Here is a 19,060-nt window from a genome sequence, read left to right on the forward strand (position 1 = left end):
CTCCACTTACGGCCAATAAAAGCGAATCACTTCACGCGTAGTTAACCGTAATTATAAAACCAATGAACGTACGGATTGGAACAAGGAAACGAAAGCAAATAATGTTTGTAGTTTAAGTGATTGCTAGTGGATGTAGCACAAAAATAGACTTATACTTTATGATTTATATTTTATACAATAAAAGGAATCAATTATTTACCCGAATTGATGAAATAACATAATTACAATTAATGAGATTGTTTTTAACATCGCTTTGAAGTCCAGGCCAAATTTTCTGCGTAATAATGCTACAAAATAAAGAAGTGAAGATGATTTAATTCTTTGAAGTTACTTTTGTAAAGTTTTTTGGTAGAAAGGATTTTTGTAATAAAAAATAAAAAGAATGTATGAAACCCTTAACTTCAGTAAATATTTAAGCCTGTAATAGTATTTTTTCGTAAAGCAAAAATTTCATTAATTTCACAAAACATTTAAAGGTGCGATATTCCTAACTTTAATGCGGCTTACAAAGAATTTTAAAGCTTCGCATCTACTGTGTTAGATTTCAAAAAAATATTCTGTGGGAATGAACTTATTACCTACTATTAATAATTTTTATTTTCAGTAATTATTTTCGTCAGAATAGGAGTGCTTTCTTTTAATTTATCATTATAGGCATTATTATTTATCAGTTTGTGCACTTTGTTTTATTACCTATTTTAAACATAAAATGTATCGACTACAGAATATGTCGCTACCAAAATATTTTTGTCTTTCTTTTTTTTCTTTAAAAAAATAACTGGAAATCTAATTATTGATGTGCAATACGATACATTTCAGAACATTTTATAACATTTTTGCCAATTTCAAAGCAGTTCATTGAAAGATAATTTCAGTGAGCGAGCGTCGAAGGGTCATTCCCATTATTTTTGTTTGTAAAGCAATCTGCAATGTTTGCGGCCTTCCGCAAACACGGCAAATTGTCACCGTGTTTACCGCCAGTGTTGCCGTACAGCTTGCCGACTTGTTGATCTAGTCCTACTTTTATTTTATTTCATTCGCTATTTTATAATAAATAGTACAAAGTACTGGATTGTTCTGAAGCATTGTTTTGAGGATAGATATTTTATTTCATTTTCTATTTTAAATACAAAGTACTACATTATTTTGGAGCATAGTTTTAGAAGGTATTGTAATGTTATTGAGGTATTTTATATGATAGCAAATGTGATGAAATCGTACCCAGTGAAATATTTCTAATATGTAAGTAGGTATTTTACTTGTTACTATAAAATATTAAACGACCTCAATTTTTAAGACCTTTTATAACTTGGAATAATTGCAATTGATTTATTTTTCACACTTTATTCGAATATAGTTTAACTAATGAATGAAATTAGTTATAAAACACGATTAAGCAGACTTTTTACCAAAAACTAATGTGTTTATGATGTAAAGGGCGAAAGCCCAGGGCCGGAGCGGCGGAAGGGCGAGTGTGAAGACGCCATGGCTCCGCCCGAGACGCCGCCCGCCGCGCCCGGCACCGCCGCAACCTCTCCCACTGCCGCACAACCCGCACTCAACAATGTGAGTAGATAGTAGTTAATTGTAGTAGAAAAGGCTTTTTAACGAATTTAAAACACGATTCATTTCATGATTTACGTTCGGACATACGCATACGTCATATTATTATCATAACTAGAATCCGGTACAAATCAATTGAGAGTTTTTATAGAAGAGAATTACATACATATCATGAAGTGGAGAGTACTCGTACAAGTCGAAACGAAATTAACATCTATAAAACAATAATGTGTAGCATAATTACAACTCTCCAAGGCCTTGCAACTGCAATATAATGTAAAACGTTTAAACTGAGTATACAAAAGAACATTTTCTGCGTACAAAAGAAATGATCTCGTAAATCTTAAGGCCCGATATACGTGTAGCAAATCCCGAAAAGCCGCTCCATGGTGGTGTCGCTGACGCCGGCCCGCGAGCGCGAGACCTGGGCGAAGAAGGCGGAGTTCCTGCTGGCAGTGGTCGGCTTCGCGGTGGATCTCGGGAACGTCTGGCGGTTCCCCTACATCTGCTACCAGAATGGAGGCGGTGAGTGCCTCTCTGTTCTCGGAAACTAGACGGGATAACTAGTAACTTGCTGTTTGTCGAATTATTAAGGAACAATTGAACAGAAAATTGTAGAAAATATAACAGATTCGTAATGAAATTTGTTTCTATGGTTTTCCAACAAAATATCCCTTCAGTTCCAGTCTTGTAAAACATTCTTGTAAAGTTTACATTATCATCGATTTCATATCTAAAATGCCTAACAAATAATAAGGCGCAACTTTAACCAATTTCTTCGCTGAATAGTAGAAAAATATCATCACTAATTTTTCCTGGTCTCATTACTTTCTACTTTATTAAATAATAATACGCAATGAATAACACGAAAGTATAACAACCAGGTGCATTCCTGATCCCGTACTGCGTGATGCTGCTGTTCGGAGGTCTACCGCTGTTCTTCATGGAGCTGGCGCTGGGGCAGTACCACCGCTGCGGCTGTCTCACGTTGTGGAAGAGGATCTGTCCAGCTCTCAAGGGTAAGTCCAATTCTGTTTGTTTATAAATTTAATCGATCATTGCTTAAACTTTTTGTTCCGATAAGGTTATTTTCAAAAGGAGGTTTCGAATGTCCAAATTATACAACAAGGTTCGACGTCTATTTTAATAACAATGATAATATTAAGCAGTGTGTAAGCCAGATGGAAGAAAAATTTGTTAACGAATAATTTTTAATATTCTCAATTCCCACGGTGTAACGTAGCGGAAATGTAAATTGTCTTATAAATCACGTTAAATGCTACGAGCTACGTTACATTATGGGGTAAAAATTAAATAAAGCAGCCAGATAACCAAATCTTCCCATGAGAGTCGTCCGATAAATTTAACAATAACAGAAATGGAATTTTATTTTCTCAAATATCAATAATTAAGGTGGGTGGACCATGGAAGGCCACGCAGGTATATACTATAATGTTTATAGAATGTTTACTACTACTGTGTAATGCGTATTTTGTAATTTCGCAGTAAAATATTCACAACAGCGAGGAACTTAAGATCAAAGATATATTGATGGATCCAGAGTTATTTGTATTTTAAGTGATTGTTGAAGTCCCTCGCGACCGGTCGGCCGCGGCGTACCGGGAGGAACAGTCATTGCGTTTTATTGCCTGACTATTGAAAAGAAACCGCCATCAAAATAAGTGATTAAAAATTTACATTACCATAATTTTAGGGAGGTTTTCTTATGAGTTTCAATCTTCGCTTAATATTTACAGTTGAATAGGTATACAAAATGATTTGCTTTTTGTCTTGTTGTCATAAAATGCAATAAAATATTAAATCTTAACTTTCTGTCCGTCATATATATTTTTTTATTTATTAAAGGTTATGATTACGATTAGTTTATTATTAAACTGAATAACTTATTACGTCAAAATTATTTCCTGTATTCAAGGGTAGGTTAGCGTGACCAAAGCAAGTTAATCTGAGCGTTCCTAATGTACTTAAATAAAAGTTATGTTTAATAGCAAAGCACTTTATAAAATACTCTTTATTATAAGTCTTACACGTGGATAGAGATTGTTTTATAAAAATTAAAAACAAGCTACATTTACTACTTCAGAAATAAAATACAGGACTGCAAACACACGTCACTTCCAACTCAGACTTCATAGATATTTTATGACGCATTTTAATTCCTGATACTTAGGTACATCGAATTTTAAACATTAAAAATATAAGTAAATAGGACAATCCAATAAAATGCATTATTCAGGATTAAAAATCGAATCTATGTCGCAAAATCGAAGATGATATATCTTCGATTTACGCATTTAAATATGTATAGCAAGCTATCGTACTTTATATTATTCAATTGCAAACAATTTAACAGCTCAATATAAACTTTAAAAGATACCGTGGTAAGATAAACTCGATTTATTCTCACCTAACTAAATGCCCCTTAACATTTTCAATGACGCGGCATCTCGTGTGCTTTATAAATATACAACAGGCAATGCTTTTAGTGAAGACAAATGGTGGTCAGGGAACTAGTGGAGATTAAAATGTATGAAAGGAGCCGATATACAGGCGTTCGACCTCCAGCTGTAAATGTTGTTTGTTCTAGCGCGGACTGAAGTAGAAAATAGGTTTTAAGGATTGTAAAGTGAACTGGTTAGTTGAAATATGATTTAAACCATTATAATATTATCTATTTCCATTCAACTATAGTATGATCTGTAGGTATGGGTAGGTAATATCGGCGAGACTTTTTTCCGAAAGTTTGTTTATTGTAGTATGAAACTTTATTAATAGGTATGTATCAATATTTTTACTCATGTAAGTCGATTCGATTGCTTATGCCTCTCATAAATTATTAACCTAAGGTATAAAACATATCAATATACGTAATCTCAGAGCTTAAGCAGTATGTAATATCCTATTAGATTATGACAACAGTCAACAACAAAAAGAATAATGGAGCTATTATCCACAATTTTATACGTTTGTAGCTAGTAAAAGGCATGTCAATGAAAAAGGTCACCAATGCTGATAGCGAAGGGTTCTCATAAAAACGCATTCATCGTCAACTGAGCTCTCAGTCAATATTTGTGCCGCGTCTTTGGAAAGACGCAATGTCCATGGAAACTACTATCGAAAACCATATGTAAACTGTAGATATCAGTAATAGGATGATTTTTCCAACTGGTATTATAGTCATTAGATTATGTAATAATGTAATTACTTACTGATTAGTGGTAGTTAATTCGAATTTGTGTTTAAAAAAATATCTTGTAAATATCTAGTGATAGCTTAGCCTTAATCCATTAATTAGTATATGTATATCTAAAGTCACGATTTTTTTTTCCACCTTTTTACATAAAGCGATTACAATACTATAAAGAATATTCATGATAGTAAACAGATACACCATCCATCCAAGAACCCTTTTTATAACAGTCTCTAGCTGTGATAGCACCAAGGCAGTCCGTGATCTATTGGCCTTATCTAAGACGTCCGCCTCTTCAAGTAATTTGACCAATCAGAAAACCTTACTTTTACCTTCTTTTCGTCGCCTCGTTTATGAATTTAACTCAACTTTCTTTTATCTTCATTTCGGATAATTATTTTTATTAATACACTGCGAATATAATTCGTAAGTTTCACGAATTTCAGTGTACAAAAGTCGTTTAAATTTTGTAATCTTTTTGTTCAAAATTGATTTGGAAAAGTGTTGGCAATTTAAAAAGAAACTCAATATAAAACACAATTTAAATTTTTGATAATACATACATAATAATATATAGTTTATACATTAATACTAGGTATCATCTGACTTAACTTCAGTTAATTACAATTATTTGTGCAAAAATATGATTATAGCACATAGTGAAATTTATGGGCAGAATAATTCGACAAGCGTTCCTTATCAACCCCTGATACATTACGCTGTCATTGCGTTATCAAAAGTTATCCAACGCAACGTGGCAACGGGCAATTGATGGCATAATAAAAATAATTTGGAAAATCCAAAAGTGCACGCCTCATAACTTTTTTTAATAATTATTTATTAATTATTATTTTTGTTTATTTAATAACAATTAAACCACATCGAATCAGACCCTGAAAAATGAAAGGGTTCTATTCCTGAGCATACTCAAGCGTAAGAGAAAAAAAAAGACTCGATTAGTAAAGTATTTCGGTCGCTATCGTGTTAACAAGAAAAAGGATCCGCACATACAGACACACGGACGTCCAAGACAGAACTTTTTTAAACTGTTTTTTAACTAGTTTAAATAACAAAAATGACATCAAAAATATCTTGAATGTTAAAAATAGTGTTTTTTCTTAATATGTGTGTGTATGTATTATCTTACAAGTGCAATGTATGATACATAAAGACATTTTAAGTTTGAAAAATCAGATGTTTTGCGCGAAGCGACAGTAGTACCCACCTCAACGCTTCGCTTATGAGGCGTGCAATATGTTCACATGTTCGGCTTGATTTTACGTAACTTCTCTACTCTTCCATCTTATTGCACGCCTCATAAGCGAAGCGTTGAGGTGGGTACTACTGTCACTTCGCGCAAAACATCTGATTTTTCAAACTTAAAATGTCTTTATGTATCATACATTGCACTTGTAAGATAATACATACACACACATATTAAGAAAAAACACTATTTTTAACGTTCATGATATTTTTGATGTCATTTTTGTTATTTAAACTAGTTAAAAAACAGTTTAAAAAAGTTCTGTCTTGGACGTCCGTGTGTCTGTATGTGCGGATCCTTTTTCTTGTTAACACGATAGCGACCGAAATACTTTACTAATCGAGTCTTTTTTTTTCTCTTACGCTTGAGTATGCTCAGGAATAGAACCCTTTCATTTTTCAGGGTCTGATTCGATGTGGTTTATTTGTTATTAAATAAACAAAAATAATAATTAATAAATATTTATTAAAAAAAAATTATGAGGCGTGCACTTTTGGATTTTCCAAATTATTTATTTATCTAGTTATAAATTGTTACATAAAATACCTTGACAGTATTTATTAATTCGAATTGAATTCATTTTTATTTTAAACACATTGTTTTTACAATTTGCGGTGATGATAAGTTTTCCGAAAATTTAATTTTAAATTGGTGCTACGCGCTAGTAATATGCGATACAACATACTGTAATAATATATAAATAATAAATAGTAAATATTCAAGATGTGAAAAGAACGCACTTTTCCAGTTTTTTCAAGTAACTAAACTTTTTACATAAAGTCGTTACATTTTCAAACTCGTGACCTATCACATTCGGGTTGAGTAAGTAATAAACGTTATCAGCGCCTCCCTTTAGCTCCTTGGAAGTGTAAAGAAATGAAATACATATTCAATACGCTCGCAAATATGTTATCAATACAAATAAATCATAGCATCTCGAACAGCTAAATCAATTACGAGTGTAGCGATATCATTCGATTACCGCTGTCGCCAGATGGCACTGATTCGATCAAACATGGCTTCCTGACAAGTTTGCGCGCGAAAATTGGCGCCCGCGAGACGCGATTAATTTAATTTTAAAGTGTTTGGAGATTTATTGAGACTTGATGAATTGTTTGATTCCTCTAGAATTGGATTAGAGACCGGGATAAACTCCGCGGATAGGGTTGAATCATGTTTATTTAACGTTGTAAGAATGGAAAATAATTCAATTATAGTTTTGTCTGTATCTATCTACTGACTCAGTGTTATATAATTATTTCAAACGAAATATCAATATATTATCACTTATCAACTGTCATTACCAACATAGTTAATATCGTATTGAGATTAACCGGAAACTGTATAGTTTTAGAAAAGCAGCTATCTTTCTTCTCTTCTAACAATCAAGTAGATACAAGTTTATTTCTGATTATAAATCAGGTGTAGGCTACGCGATATGTATGATCGACATCTACATGGGCATGTACTACAACACGATCATCGGATGGGCGGTGTACTATCTGATTGCTTCACTGGCTTCCATCAACTCCGTGCTGCCCTGGACGAGCTGTGATAACGAGTGGAACACCCCCTTGTGCACACCTGTGACGTCACCGCAGATCAACCCCAATTCTAGTACTCCGGCTAAGGAATTCTTTGAGTAAGTTTTCTAGAATATACAAATGTATCTCGTTAATTTTCTAAATGAATAAATTTTACTAAAAATATCGAAGCCAACGTATTTCATAATTTAAAAAAATTAAGTACCTAGTACCTACCATTTTTAAAGATTCGAAATATACTCTGTAAATCTTATCGAAGTTGAAGTAGCAATCATGAACTTAGCTTATAACTTATGAAGTTCATTTCCAAAGTTAAACGAACTCTTTTATGGCTAAGTATATTTTTACATAAGGTCTGTTGTTGCAGACGAAATGTTTTGGAGCAGCACAGATCAAACGGTCTCGACGACATGGGTCCGATCAAGCCATCTCTAGCTCTGTGTGTCTTCGGCGTGTTTGTGTTGGTCTATTTCTCGCTATGGAAGGGAGTTCGGAGCGCGGGCAAGGTAATTAATTAAACTTATCATTCTGAATTGATATATATCGGTTAACTTCTATATTATTATTCATTTCAATAAGTCAAAATTACCTGTAGTAGATTGTTTCAGTGAGCTTTTTATAGAAAATATAATAAATAATTATTAAGTTTATTAATAAAAAGAGATTTTACAGGTGGTATGGGTGACAGCTTTAGCCCCGTATGTGGTACTTCTGATTCTGCTGGCTCGTGGGGTTACTTTACCAGGGGCTACAGAAGGAATCCGCTACTACCTCACTCCGGAATGGCATAAACTTCAGAATTCTAAGGTCTAAATACAAATCATGGAAATTATTAACATTTTACTTAATCATTGAAGCTTTTGAAAGTCGCAAGTTTCTATTTCTTGACTGTTCACTATATGTATATGTAAGTACCTATAATTGTTGTTATAATCTATTTGACCCTGGTTTGTTTGCTATAGAAGATAACAATATTACATTTAGTATTTAGAAATAACACAATAACTTACACAGCTTACCTAAATCGAAAAATCCAACATAAAAAGATTTATTTATAATTTTTTCACGTATTATATTCTTCATCCAGGTGTGGATAGACGCAGCATCCCAGATCTTCTTCTCCCTGGGCCCGGGCTTCGGCACGCTGCTGGCGCTATCCAGTTACAACAAATTCAACAACAACTGCTACCGGGACGCGCTTATCACTTCTTCTATCAACTGCCTGACTAGCTTCCTCGCGGGATTCGTTATCTTCTCTGTTTTAGGGTACTTCATCATATTAATCTACATCTATAGTTATCGCTATAGTAATTAGTTAAATTAAATGGTAAAGTCCTGTACGACAGATACCTACTGAAATATTCTTGCTATAGCGTAATACAAAATGTGGGCTACCTATTTGCTTATTTCTATTGTGAATTAAAATAAATCTTGTCTATAAGAGAGGTCTTCCATTTTATTTGGCATAAAAAAATTAATAAAAAGTGGATGCTCCTACTAGAACAAAACGGTAAAAATGGAAGAATTTCAGTTATCTTACTTCTGCTAGTTAATTTTATTGTTTCTTTTAAAATAATAACATCCATAGCTACATGGCGCACGTGCAGAACAAGAGCATCGAGGAGGTGGGTCTAGAGGGTCCGGGCCTAGTGTTCATCGTGTACCCGGAGGCCATCGCCACCATGACAGGATCTGTATTCTGGGCCATCATCTTCTTTCTTATGCTGATCACGCTTGGCTTGGATAGCACGTTTGGGGGTATGCTTTTGTGTTATTTTAATGTTTTCATGAGTAAAAAAAGTGTTTTGTGTTTGTTTCGTTCAATAGGTTGCATTACATGAAGATCGTCTATTTTTATCGTAAACCGTATTCAGATTAAAGTCACTGAAAAGACTTGTTCTAATGTAACTAACGCTACTATACTTAAAAACGATTTTTCAGATAAAAACGACACTTATTGTAAATTAATTATTGAATTCACTTTAAAATCTACGTGGTCATACCATTCAACGGGCAATGCTCATCAATTAAAACTTGATTAACGAGTTTAATTGATGTGCCAATTCGAAAATCATTAACACCTTTATCATAAATCCATTTACCCAGGTCTCGAAGCAGTAACAACAGCTCTGTGCGACGAGTACCCGCGCGCTTTGGGACGACATCGCGAGTGGTTTGTGGCGGGGCTGCTGCTGTTCATCTATATCTGTGCTTTACCCACTACCACTTATGTGAGTCTACTGTTTATATATTCCTTGTTTTGTTGTTCTCTTGCAGCTGCAGCGGAGTATACTCTCTACTACTATACTTATGTAAAAACATATAAAACAATTAACAATAACCTACCTCGTTATGCTACATAATATGCTTATCTTTTCCACGCCCGACAACGCGAAGCGTGTGGATGTATTTTTCTAATGAAAGTAAATATGGGACTCTTATCTATGAATAAATATTAAATATAGTACATAGAATAAATAAAGAACTATATCAATGAACTATAATATTAGTACATACAATAAAAAATAAACATTTCTAATCAGTTTTTGTTTTGTACGATTATTACACTATTAATCAACAAGCATCACAAGCAAGAATTTTCCTGCATTTATCAGGTAGTAGGGCACTTACAAGTAGGTTTCTACAGTTATCTACGCAACGTAGCGTGGCTAATAGTAATGGCTGATCTGCGCCACGTCAGCATAAATGTGGTGATATTGCGAGCAACATTGTCTCTTACGTTTACTTTAGGGGTAAGGTTGTTTTATCGACGAAGTGATAGAGCTGACTTTTGATTCTACCTACCTATGTATGGGACAATTTAAACTAAAATAAATAGATTTATTTATCGTTTATGATGACGTCAGCTAAAAGCTTTAGCTTAAAAAGTATTATGCTAAAAAGCTTGAAAAAGCTCAAAGCTTTTTAATTCACTTTTACCGTATGTACGAAGTTTTTTAAACTATCACCTATTATTGAAATATTTGCTTCTTACCAATTTCTAACCAAAACAAACTCGCTCAAAGCAAAGCAAATGCAATGACAAGTGAAGAATGAAGCGGATAAATGCCGTTATCAGTCCATACATATTCACTGCATTATTCATAGCACTTCCCGCGATGAGGGCTGAGGGTACATACATACATTTACTTGACCGTCTTGATTCAATGATATTCCTTGTTTTGGTGAAGTGATCGAGCGGAATAGTTTATGCATCTTTTATCTTAGGAATGTAGCTAGTTTTTAATATTTAACTTGTGGTTTAAAATATTAATTCTTCTGTTTTATTGTCTGTTAAGTTAAAGATGTAAAACAATATAAGCATGGATTATAAGATTTTGGATGTCATTACGTTGTTGTTTATACAAAACGCGTAGGTAGGGTATCGATTGATAAGGAACATAATATGATTGTAATGTAATCTGATGTTTTAAACAATTTCATGTAATTAGATCACATGTTATTCTTCGATTCATGTAAATAACAGTTTTTAATGTTATTTAGTACCTAAGCATTACAGGAAGTAGGTATCCTACATTTGATTGTGTTAAATTTTTATTGTGTTGTTGCGTCTTGATAAATTAATTAAATGAGTCTTCATTATTTTTACCAACGTGACAAAACGGAGATAGAAATTGAATTAATATAAGAAATTGACTTAATTTAGTGGCTTTGACGAACCCTTTTATAAATCCAAGTCATTTGCTTACCCTATTTAAACGAGTTATTTAAAATTCGTTTTTTGTACAGTTTTAATCATTTTTATTAGGTACATTACTTTTGGTTATTGCTTGAAATGTAACTTCAGAGACATTGTTAGAATGTGAAGAGCGTAGAATAAGATTCTTATTTTATTTTTATTGTTTTTAATAAATACATATTTTAATAACTTCAGCATTACTTGATAATTCTGATAAATTTCTTTCATTCAACCAGGGCGGCGTCTACCTAGTAGATTTGCTAAATGTATACGGGCCGGGGCTAGCCATCCTCTTCGTCGTATTTGCGGAGGCAGCTGGTGTGTGCTGGGTGTACGGGGTGGACCGCTTCTCGGAGGATGTGAAGACCATGCTGGGTCACAAGCCTGGCTGGTTCTGGAGAACTTGCTGGTCTTATATCAGGTATGTTTGAGATCGAATGCTTGAATGACCTATTTTATAGACATTGAATGAATGGTAGAGGTGCGCCGTGCGATTAGGTATTATATCGGTGGTAAAATATGTTATGACGATTCAAAAGTGCTTCTAAAAGAAGTCTAATTGAATAAATAAATGCTTGAGTTGGAGTTTGAAAATTATTTAGGCAGACTATTAAGCAGTGTTGCGATATTATGTTAACAAATTTTGTTAACATAATATCGCAACACTTTAGCCAAAAAAATATAATTGTGCCTGATGGTTTACTTTTTGTTATTTCTAGCTACAATCCATTTGATTGAATCCATCTGCCATTGTCTTTATCCAGATATAATTTAGATGTATTATAATAACACTTTCCAGCATTGATTGATCATAGAAGTCGCATTTGAAATTCATCAAGTACGCTAATTCAAGTAATTTTAAATAGTTTTCCATGATAAACTCAAACAAAATGTTATCGGTTGACAGCCCAGTGTTCCTGCTGGTGCTGTTCGTGTTCTCGGTACTTGCGCACGAGGAGATGCTGGGCGGGGAGTACCGCTACCCGCGCTGGTCCATCGCGGTGGGCTGGGTCATGACCGGCACCACCGTGTCCTGCATCCCGCTCTATATCGTCTACAAGCTGATCATTACGCCTGGAAACTGTGCTACGGTAAGTAATCCTTATTCACCTTGTTTTTGGTGGATGGACTGTTGTCTTATGGATTACAGATTTCCAACTCATATCTTGTATAGAATTGCATAACCAATACTATAAAATGCACGTGGATTAGATATTCATTATTCGTCGTCTGACCAACTACCCTCACTTTATTAAATAGTTGTTAGTTCTTGTGACTAGCTATTAGGTATCAAAAAATAATGTTTTCGCCATGTCAGTTCATTTATACAGGGTGTAATCGTTAAGTGTGCACAGGCGATTTTTCCGTAAGTATTACAGATAACAAAAAACTTTAAACTGATATCGAAAGTACTTAACCTAATGAGTAAAATGGCCGTAATAAATTTTTAAAAATAAATCGAGAAATATCAAAAAAATTATCTTTAAACCCTCCCATACATTAAGTATGAAATATGAATATCCCATATACATTTAATATGAAAGATTTTAGCTTTCTTTTTCTTTTTTGGTTTTCTGCTTTAATTACTTCGCAAATTTGAAGTGGCATTTTCCACGCTCTTTCCGGACATTTTCACGCATTTTCCGGATATTTTCCGGGGATTTTCCGAGCATTTTCCGGGCATTTCACGCATTTTCCGGATATTTTCCAGACATTTTCCAGACATTATCTGGACATTTCTCAGGCATTTTCCGGATATTTGGACATTTTCCGGATATTTTCCAGGGATTTTCCAAAGTTTTTCCAGAACTTTCCACGCATTTTCCGGATATTTTCCAGGCATTTTCCGGGAATTTCCCAGGTTTTGTCCGGGGATTTTCCGAGCATTTCCCGGGGATTTTCCGGATGTTATCAAGACATTTCCGGACATTTCCCTGGCATTAGGGGATTTTCCAGGCATTTTCCACGCTCCTCCCGGACATTTTCACGCATTTTCCGAAAATGTCCGGAAAATGCGTGAAAATATCCGGAAAATGCGTGAAAATGTCCGGAAAATGCCTGGAAAATCCCTGGAAAATATCCGGAAAATGCGTGAAAATAGAATTTTTTTTTTTTTTTTTTTTCTTTCTATACTGCAACTTAGCCATCTGTTTATGTAAACAATAATCTAATATGGTCTCTGATTTTTATCTGTAAATATGTTTATAGAATGAGATTTGCATCCAGTGACGCAAATCTCATCATTTGTCTGCGAATCTTATCGCAAGATCGGGTATGCTATTTCTCTTCAGGCGAGAAAATCTCACAGTGCCCCCTCCCTTCAGTTCAGCAGCTAATTTATTTATATGGTGTCCCAATCTGCCTTGATATTTCTTGCTGTTTAGTTCTATTTCTTGCTTCACTGTGTGCAGGTTGAGATCTAAGTTCATATATTTATTGCTAATGTATGGTGGGATGTTGAACATAGCTCTCATAGTTTTATTCTGGAACCTTTCGAGAATTTCGATATTGCTAAAAAATAGAAAATAGAAATAGAAAAATAGAAAAAAATCTTTATTGAAAAAGTTTCAAAATAATACAGTTAAAAATTTGGGGAAATTAAAGCCTGTGTTAGTTCAAAACTGTGTTACAGGCTTTAGAATCCCCTCACAATCTTAGTATATTGGTTGCCTTTTTCAACTTAAATAATTTTACAATTTAAACAAAAAAAAAAGATTGCATGCATGTATGTTTGTGTGTGTGTGTGTGTGTGTGTGTGTAATAGAATAATAATTTCTTTTAAATATATGAACGTAATAAGTTCTCTGTGGCTTCGTAATCTAACTGCTTAAGAATAATTAATAGATTTTTTTTAAATTTATGATTTGTATATTTTTTAACTATTTTTACGTTATTACCAAATAAGCTATTATATATCTTTGGAGAAAAGAAATCCAAACATCTACTACCGAAAGCAGTATTAAACGTTGGAACAGGAACCCGCTCCAATCGTTTGTCACATTGTGAAAGTGTCGGTACAGTGTATCGATGAAATTTGCAAAGGCAGCGATATAAAAACATTTTTCTCACTGTTAGTACATTACACTGTTGATATAGATCAGTTGTAGGGTGCCTGAACGGTAGACGATACATAACCTTAAGTATGGCGCGTTGTGAACGTTCCAATTGTATAAGGTTACATTTAGGTGCACTGCCCCAGATGGTCAAGCAGTAGGTTATGATACTCTCACATAAAGATTTATATGTTAAAGTGAGTATATCAGGGCTGGCCACTTCCCTTAGATTTTTAAAAACATGCATCAATTTTCTAGATCTAGTGGAGACTTCAGTTATGTGTGGGCCCCAGGTAAGTCGGTCATCCAATATGACTCCCAAATACTTTATAGTTTCAACTCGATCCAAAGTGGCACATGAGCAACACGCGGGGAGGCTCACCTCTCTGTTACATGGGTAGGTATGCAATTTAATGTTAAATGACTCATCCGGGCATGTACGAGCTGTAATATTAAAGCAAACATATTTGGTCTTCATGGTGTTTAGTGTAAGTAGGCTATCTTCTAACCAGGCTGTTACCTTACTCATTTCTATTTCAGCAGTTTGTCGTACTGCACTCCAAGAAGAACCATGAAATAAAAGAACAGTATCGTCCGCGAACATGGTTATGTCGGTATTTAAACGAAGATTACTTAGTTCGTTCACGTAGACAATAAACAGCGATGGACCGAGGGTGCTACCCTGCGGTATTCCGTACAAACATGAAGCGTTGTTGCTAAAGTGGCCATTTACCCTTACCCTCTGTGTTCTGCCTGTCAGATAAGATCTGAACCATTCAAGAGGCATTCCCCTTACTCCCATATTTTGCATACGTGCCAAAAGTATAGGAATAGATACGGTGTCAAATGCCTTTTGAAGGTCCAGAAATACACCCATGCACTTTTCATTGTTGTCCAGGTAAGATCGTATTTTTGATGTTAAGTTGTAGACAGCATCCTCTGTAGACTTACCGATCCTGAACCCATATTGCAGTGAACTGAGCATCCTAAATCTAGTTAAGTATTTTATCAATCTATTGTTTACAATTTTTTCAATTATTTTAGAAAATGTAGATATAAGCGAAATTGGTCTATAATTACAGGCTAAACTTTTGTCACCAGATTTAAAAATAGGAGATACTATGGCTTTTTTAAAAGAGTCTGGAAAAACGGCACTTTCAAAACTAAGATTAATTAAGTATGTAATAGGTTCAATGATTAGATTTTGAATTTCTTTTAGCAAATTGGTAGATATATTATCCCAACCTGTAGCACAGGAAGATTTTAAACTATTTATTACACTTTGAACCTCATTGCAGTTTGTCGGTAAAAGTAGGAACGAATTAGGGGGGGCGTCTACAGAGGAAGCTTTTTTAGCCAAACAACCCTCAGTGCATCCCAACATATTAAGTGTATTGTTTGCTAAATCGCTACCTATAGAAGTAAAATATCTGTTCACTTCATTAAGCGAGTCATTAGCAGATGTTTTTGTTTTTAAGAGCTTATCAGGTAAAATGTCAGGAAAGTATCCGGAAAATGCGTGAAAATGTCCGGAAAATGCGTGGAAATGCCTGGAAAATCCCTGGAAAATGCCTGGAAAATGTCCGGAAAATTTACGGAAAATGCGTGAAAATGTCCGGAAAATGTCCGGAAAATATCCGGAAAATGCGTGAAAATATCCGGAAAATGCGTGAAAATGCCCGGAAAATGCGTGAAAATGTCCGGAAAATGCGTGAAAATATCCGGAAAATGCGTGAAAATGTCCGGAAAATATCCGGAAAATGCGTGAAAATGCCTGGAAAATCCCTGGAAAATATCCGGAAAATGCGTGAAAATGTCTGGAAAATATCCGGAAAATGCGTGAAAATGACCGGAAAATGCGTGGAAATGCCTGGAAAATCCCTGGAAAATGCCTGGAAAATGTCCGGAAAATATCCGGAAAATACGTGAAAATATCCGGAAAATGCGTGAAAATGCCCGGAAAATGCGTGAAAATGTCCGGAAAATGCGTGAAAATATCCGGAAAATGCGTGAAAATGTACGAAAAAAAACCGGAAAATGCTTGAAAATGCCTGGAAAATCCCTGGAAAATATCCGGAAAATGCGTGAAAATGTCTGGAAAATATCCGGAAAATGCGTGAAAATGTCCGGAAAATGCGTGGAAATTCCTGGAAAATCCCTGGAAAATGCCTGGGAAATGTCCGGGAAATGTCCGGAAAATTCCCGGAAAATGCGTGAAAATGTCCGGAAAAACGTGGAAAATGTCAAAAAAGAAAGCTAAAATCTTTCATATTAAAATATGTATATGGGATATTCATATTTCATACTTAATGTATGGGAGGGTTTAAAGATATTTTTTTGATATTTCTCGATTTATTTTTAAAAATTTATTACGGCCATTTTACTCATTAGGTTAAGTACTTTCGATATCAGTTTAAAGTTTTTTGTTATCTGTAATACTTACGGAAAAATCGCATGTGCACACTGTTAAGTGTGATTACACCCTGTATAACTTAACAGCAATTAAACAAAATTTTCTCATACAATTGACTTCTCTTACAGCGAGTAAGGACCATAAAGCGTCCAGTGGAGACGTCCATACCGCCCTCGGATCACGCGCTGTGTGCCCTGTGACCGCCCCTCCCCGCTCCCCCCGCGTACCCCGCTCTCCCCGTGTACCCCGCACCCCGCGCCGCCCCCTCGCGCGCCCTACCCCCACCACATGCTGTCGAATGGTTGGTGTAATACCACAGAATAAAGTTATACTACTCCGCTTCAAGAAAATAATAATGTAACAAATTAGTGATGTATCGAAAATATTGGTAGTCTGTATTCTGAATAATGTAAAATTCGAAATATTAAAGTTTTAAATCCATATTTAAGTCATAATATAATACGTTTATTTGTAGTTATTCGCGATACCTACTATTTACCTATAAGTATAATTAATATTAGAATATTGTTGGCGCGTCTAGTGAAATTGTATCTATGCAAAGTAAAATATTGGTCCTTGCGTGAATGGGTTGCGTGAGTGATATTTAAAAAATATTAAAATAAATCGGACGGGTAGCGAGTAGCGAGCTTTAAGATCCATACCTACTTATAATTAATGTTATCAAATACTCATAGCACGTAAGTAAATACTAAAAATAATCATAAAAATTGTAAAAAAGTTTATTTACGTTTACAACGAATAAGTAGTTGTATGTAATAATATAAAGCGCATATGGACTGTGGATCTGATCTTAAAATCTGATGAAATTTGGATAAAACATAAAAAAAGCATGATTAAGTTCCTAATAAAATATATTTCTTCTAAAACACGCATCCAAATTTTGAATCGGATAAGTTCCACAGTCTATGTGGGTACATAGACTATAGAGTACGCTGTACATTTTTAAAATATTGCTGGACAGACTATAAAAATATATTATTGCATTTACAACTCGCTTACATATTTTAACAATAAAAAGAAATGTTATTATCAAACTTATATCAAATATATTTTTGTATATAGACATAGGTTGTGCGTAATAAGTATTATAAATAGGTATATTTAGATAACATATTTTTCCTTGTGCTTCAAATATTTTGAAAAAATATATTCTTAATAAGGTTAGAATGTTTTTGTATTCTTGGGCAATGAATACAGAAATATCTAATACCTTATATTTAAATAAAAATATTGTAAAAAGTACGTTATTTTGAAATTCGTAGATCTATGCATGCTCGTAGAACTCGTAGGTTGGCAATATTACAATGCCATTAGAATTTTTAATCCATGCTTATTAATGAGAAGCAATGAATTTATAACATATGCATGATAATTATATTATGTATTTTATAATAAATAAGCTTTATTGTCTAGAAATATTAGGTCGATTGTTACTGCAATAAAGAAGGTGACCATGACTTAGAATTAAAAAAAACGTAGTAGGAAAAATTCGTATTCCATTATATTCTATAGATAGATAGACATACGTATTTTAGCATTTATTCAAAGTTTAATAATATACCTATCCTGTAGCATATATTGCATACTATTTCACTAACTCATAACCAAATATTGTTAGAAAATTTTTGAAATGTATTCGTCGTGCAACTAAATGTTTTTATATACAAATAATATAAAATTGTTTATATACCCACATTAGTCTTGTATTTTTTTTATATGATTTTTAATGCGTGTTCGTATAGGAGGTAATTTATACAAACTGTTTAAAAGTAGCTTATAGTATGATTCTGCGTGTAGATGAATTTAATAGACTATAATTTATTTTTACTGACTAGTGCAATATTGTATTATTTAATGTGTTACATAAATTATTATGTTTTCTTTTATTGTTTTACGAAATTAATATAGTGGTAACGGATCGTTGGATTTTATTGTGTATCGTTGGACTTAAGTTTTGTCAAAATTCAACCTCCGTAACAAAAGTACTTTTTTTAACCGTCGTCCAAAAACAAGAGGAGGTTCTATGTTCGTCTGTATGTATTTTTTGTAGGTATGTTAGATCATATTTTCCACAACTGTGATTTCATTAAAGACATTTTTTATTTACATTTTTACATATTTAAGTACATGTTTTTGTTTGCACTAGTCGACGATAGCCGTGTCTTGTGCTAGTGTGTGTCTATGGTAAACCAATAAACGCAACTGTTGGACGCCCTGTGTCAGCCATCACAGGAACGTCTCAACATTTGTTACTAAACACTTGTTTTATTTCTGTGCCCTATTAATTATAA

At 34.0% G+C, this 19,060-nt stretch overlaps 1 protein-coding gene across 1 annotated transcript; it reads left to right on the forward strand.

Annotated features, from left to right (window-relative positions):
* Window positions 1–1,485: 1,485 nt before the first annotated feature.
* Window positions 1,486–16,967, forward strand: SerT (Serotonin transporter). Its single transcript, XM_090109052.1, has 12 exons — window positions 1,486–1,566; window positions 1,929–2,088; window positions 2,448–2,582; window positions 7,461–7,680; window positions 7,950–8,088; window positions 8,255–8,389; window positions 8,670–8,848; window positions 9,171–9,340; window positions 9,689–9,813; window positions 11,519–11,703; window positions 12,190–12,373; window positions 16,877–16,967. Exons 1-12 carry the CDS (start codon window positions 1,486–1,488, stop codon window positions 16,946–16,948), a joined length of 1,785 nt encoding a protein of 594 aa, XP_089965178.1. The 3' UTR covers window positions 16,949–16,967.
* The last annotated feature ends 2,093 nt before the right edge of the window (window positions 16,968–19,060 follow it).

The sequence above is a fragment of the Colias eurytheme genome, chromosome 13, assembly GCF_061535395.1.
Source record: "Colias eurytheme isolate Ceu_HAF_F1 chromosome 13, ilColEury1 Martin Lab GWU primary, whole genome shotgun sequence".
NCBI lineage: Eukaryota > Metazoa > Arthropoda > Insecta > Lepidoptera > Pieridae > Colias > Colias eurytheme.

Excerpts from the sequence above, each read along its gene's own strand:
- SerT (XM_090109052.1), top strand. The coding sequence starts at position 1,486 with ATGGCTCCGCCCGAGACGCCGCCCGCCGCGCCCGGCACCGCCGCAACC. Across the intron at positions 9,814-11,518 it reads CTTTACCCACTACCACTTAT|GGCGGCGTCTACCTAGTAGA; the intron begins GTGAGTCTACTG and ends TCATTCAACCAG. Across the intron at positions 12,374-16,876 it reads CGCCTGGAAACTGTGCTACG|CGAGTAAGGACCATAAAGCG; the intron begins GTAAGTAATCCT and ends CTTCTCTTACAG.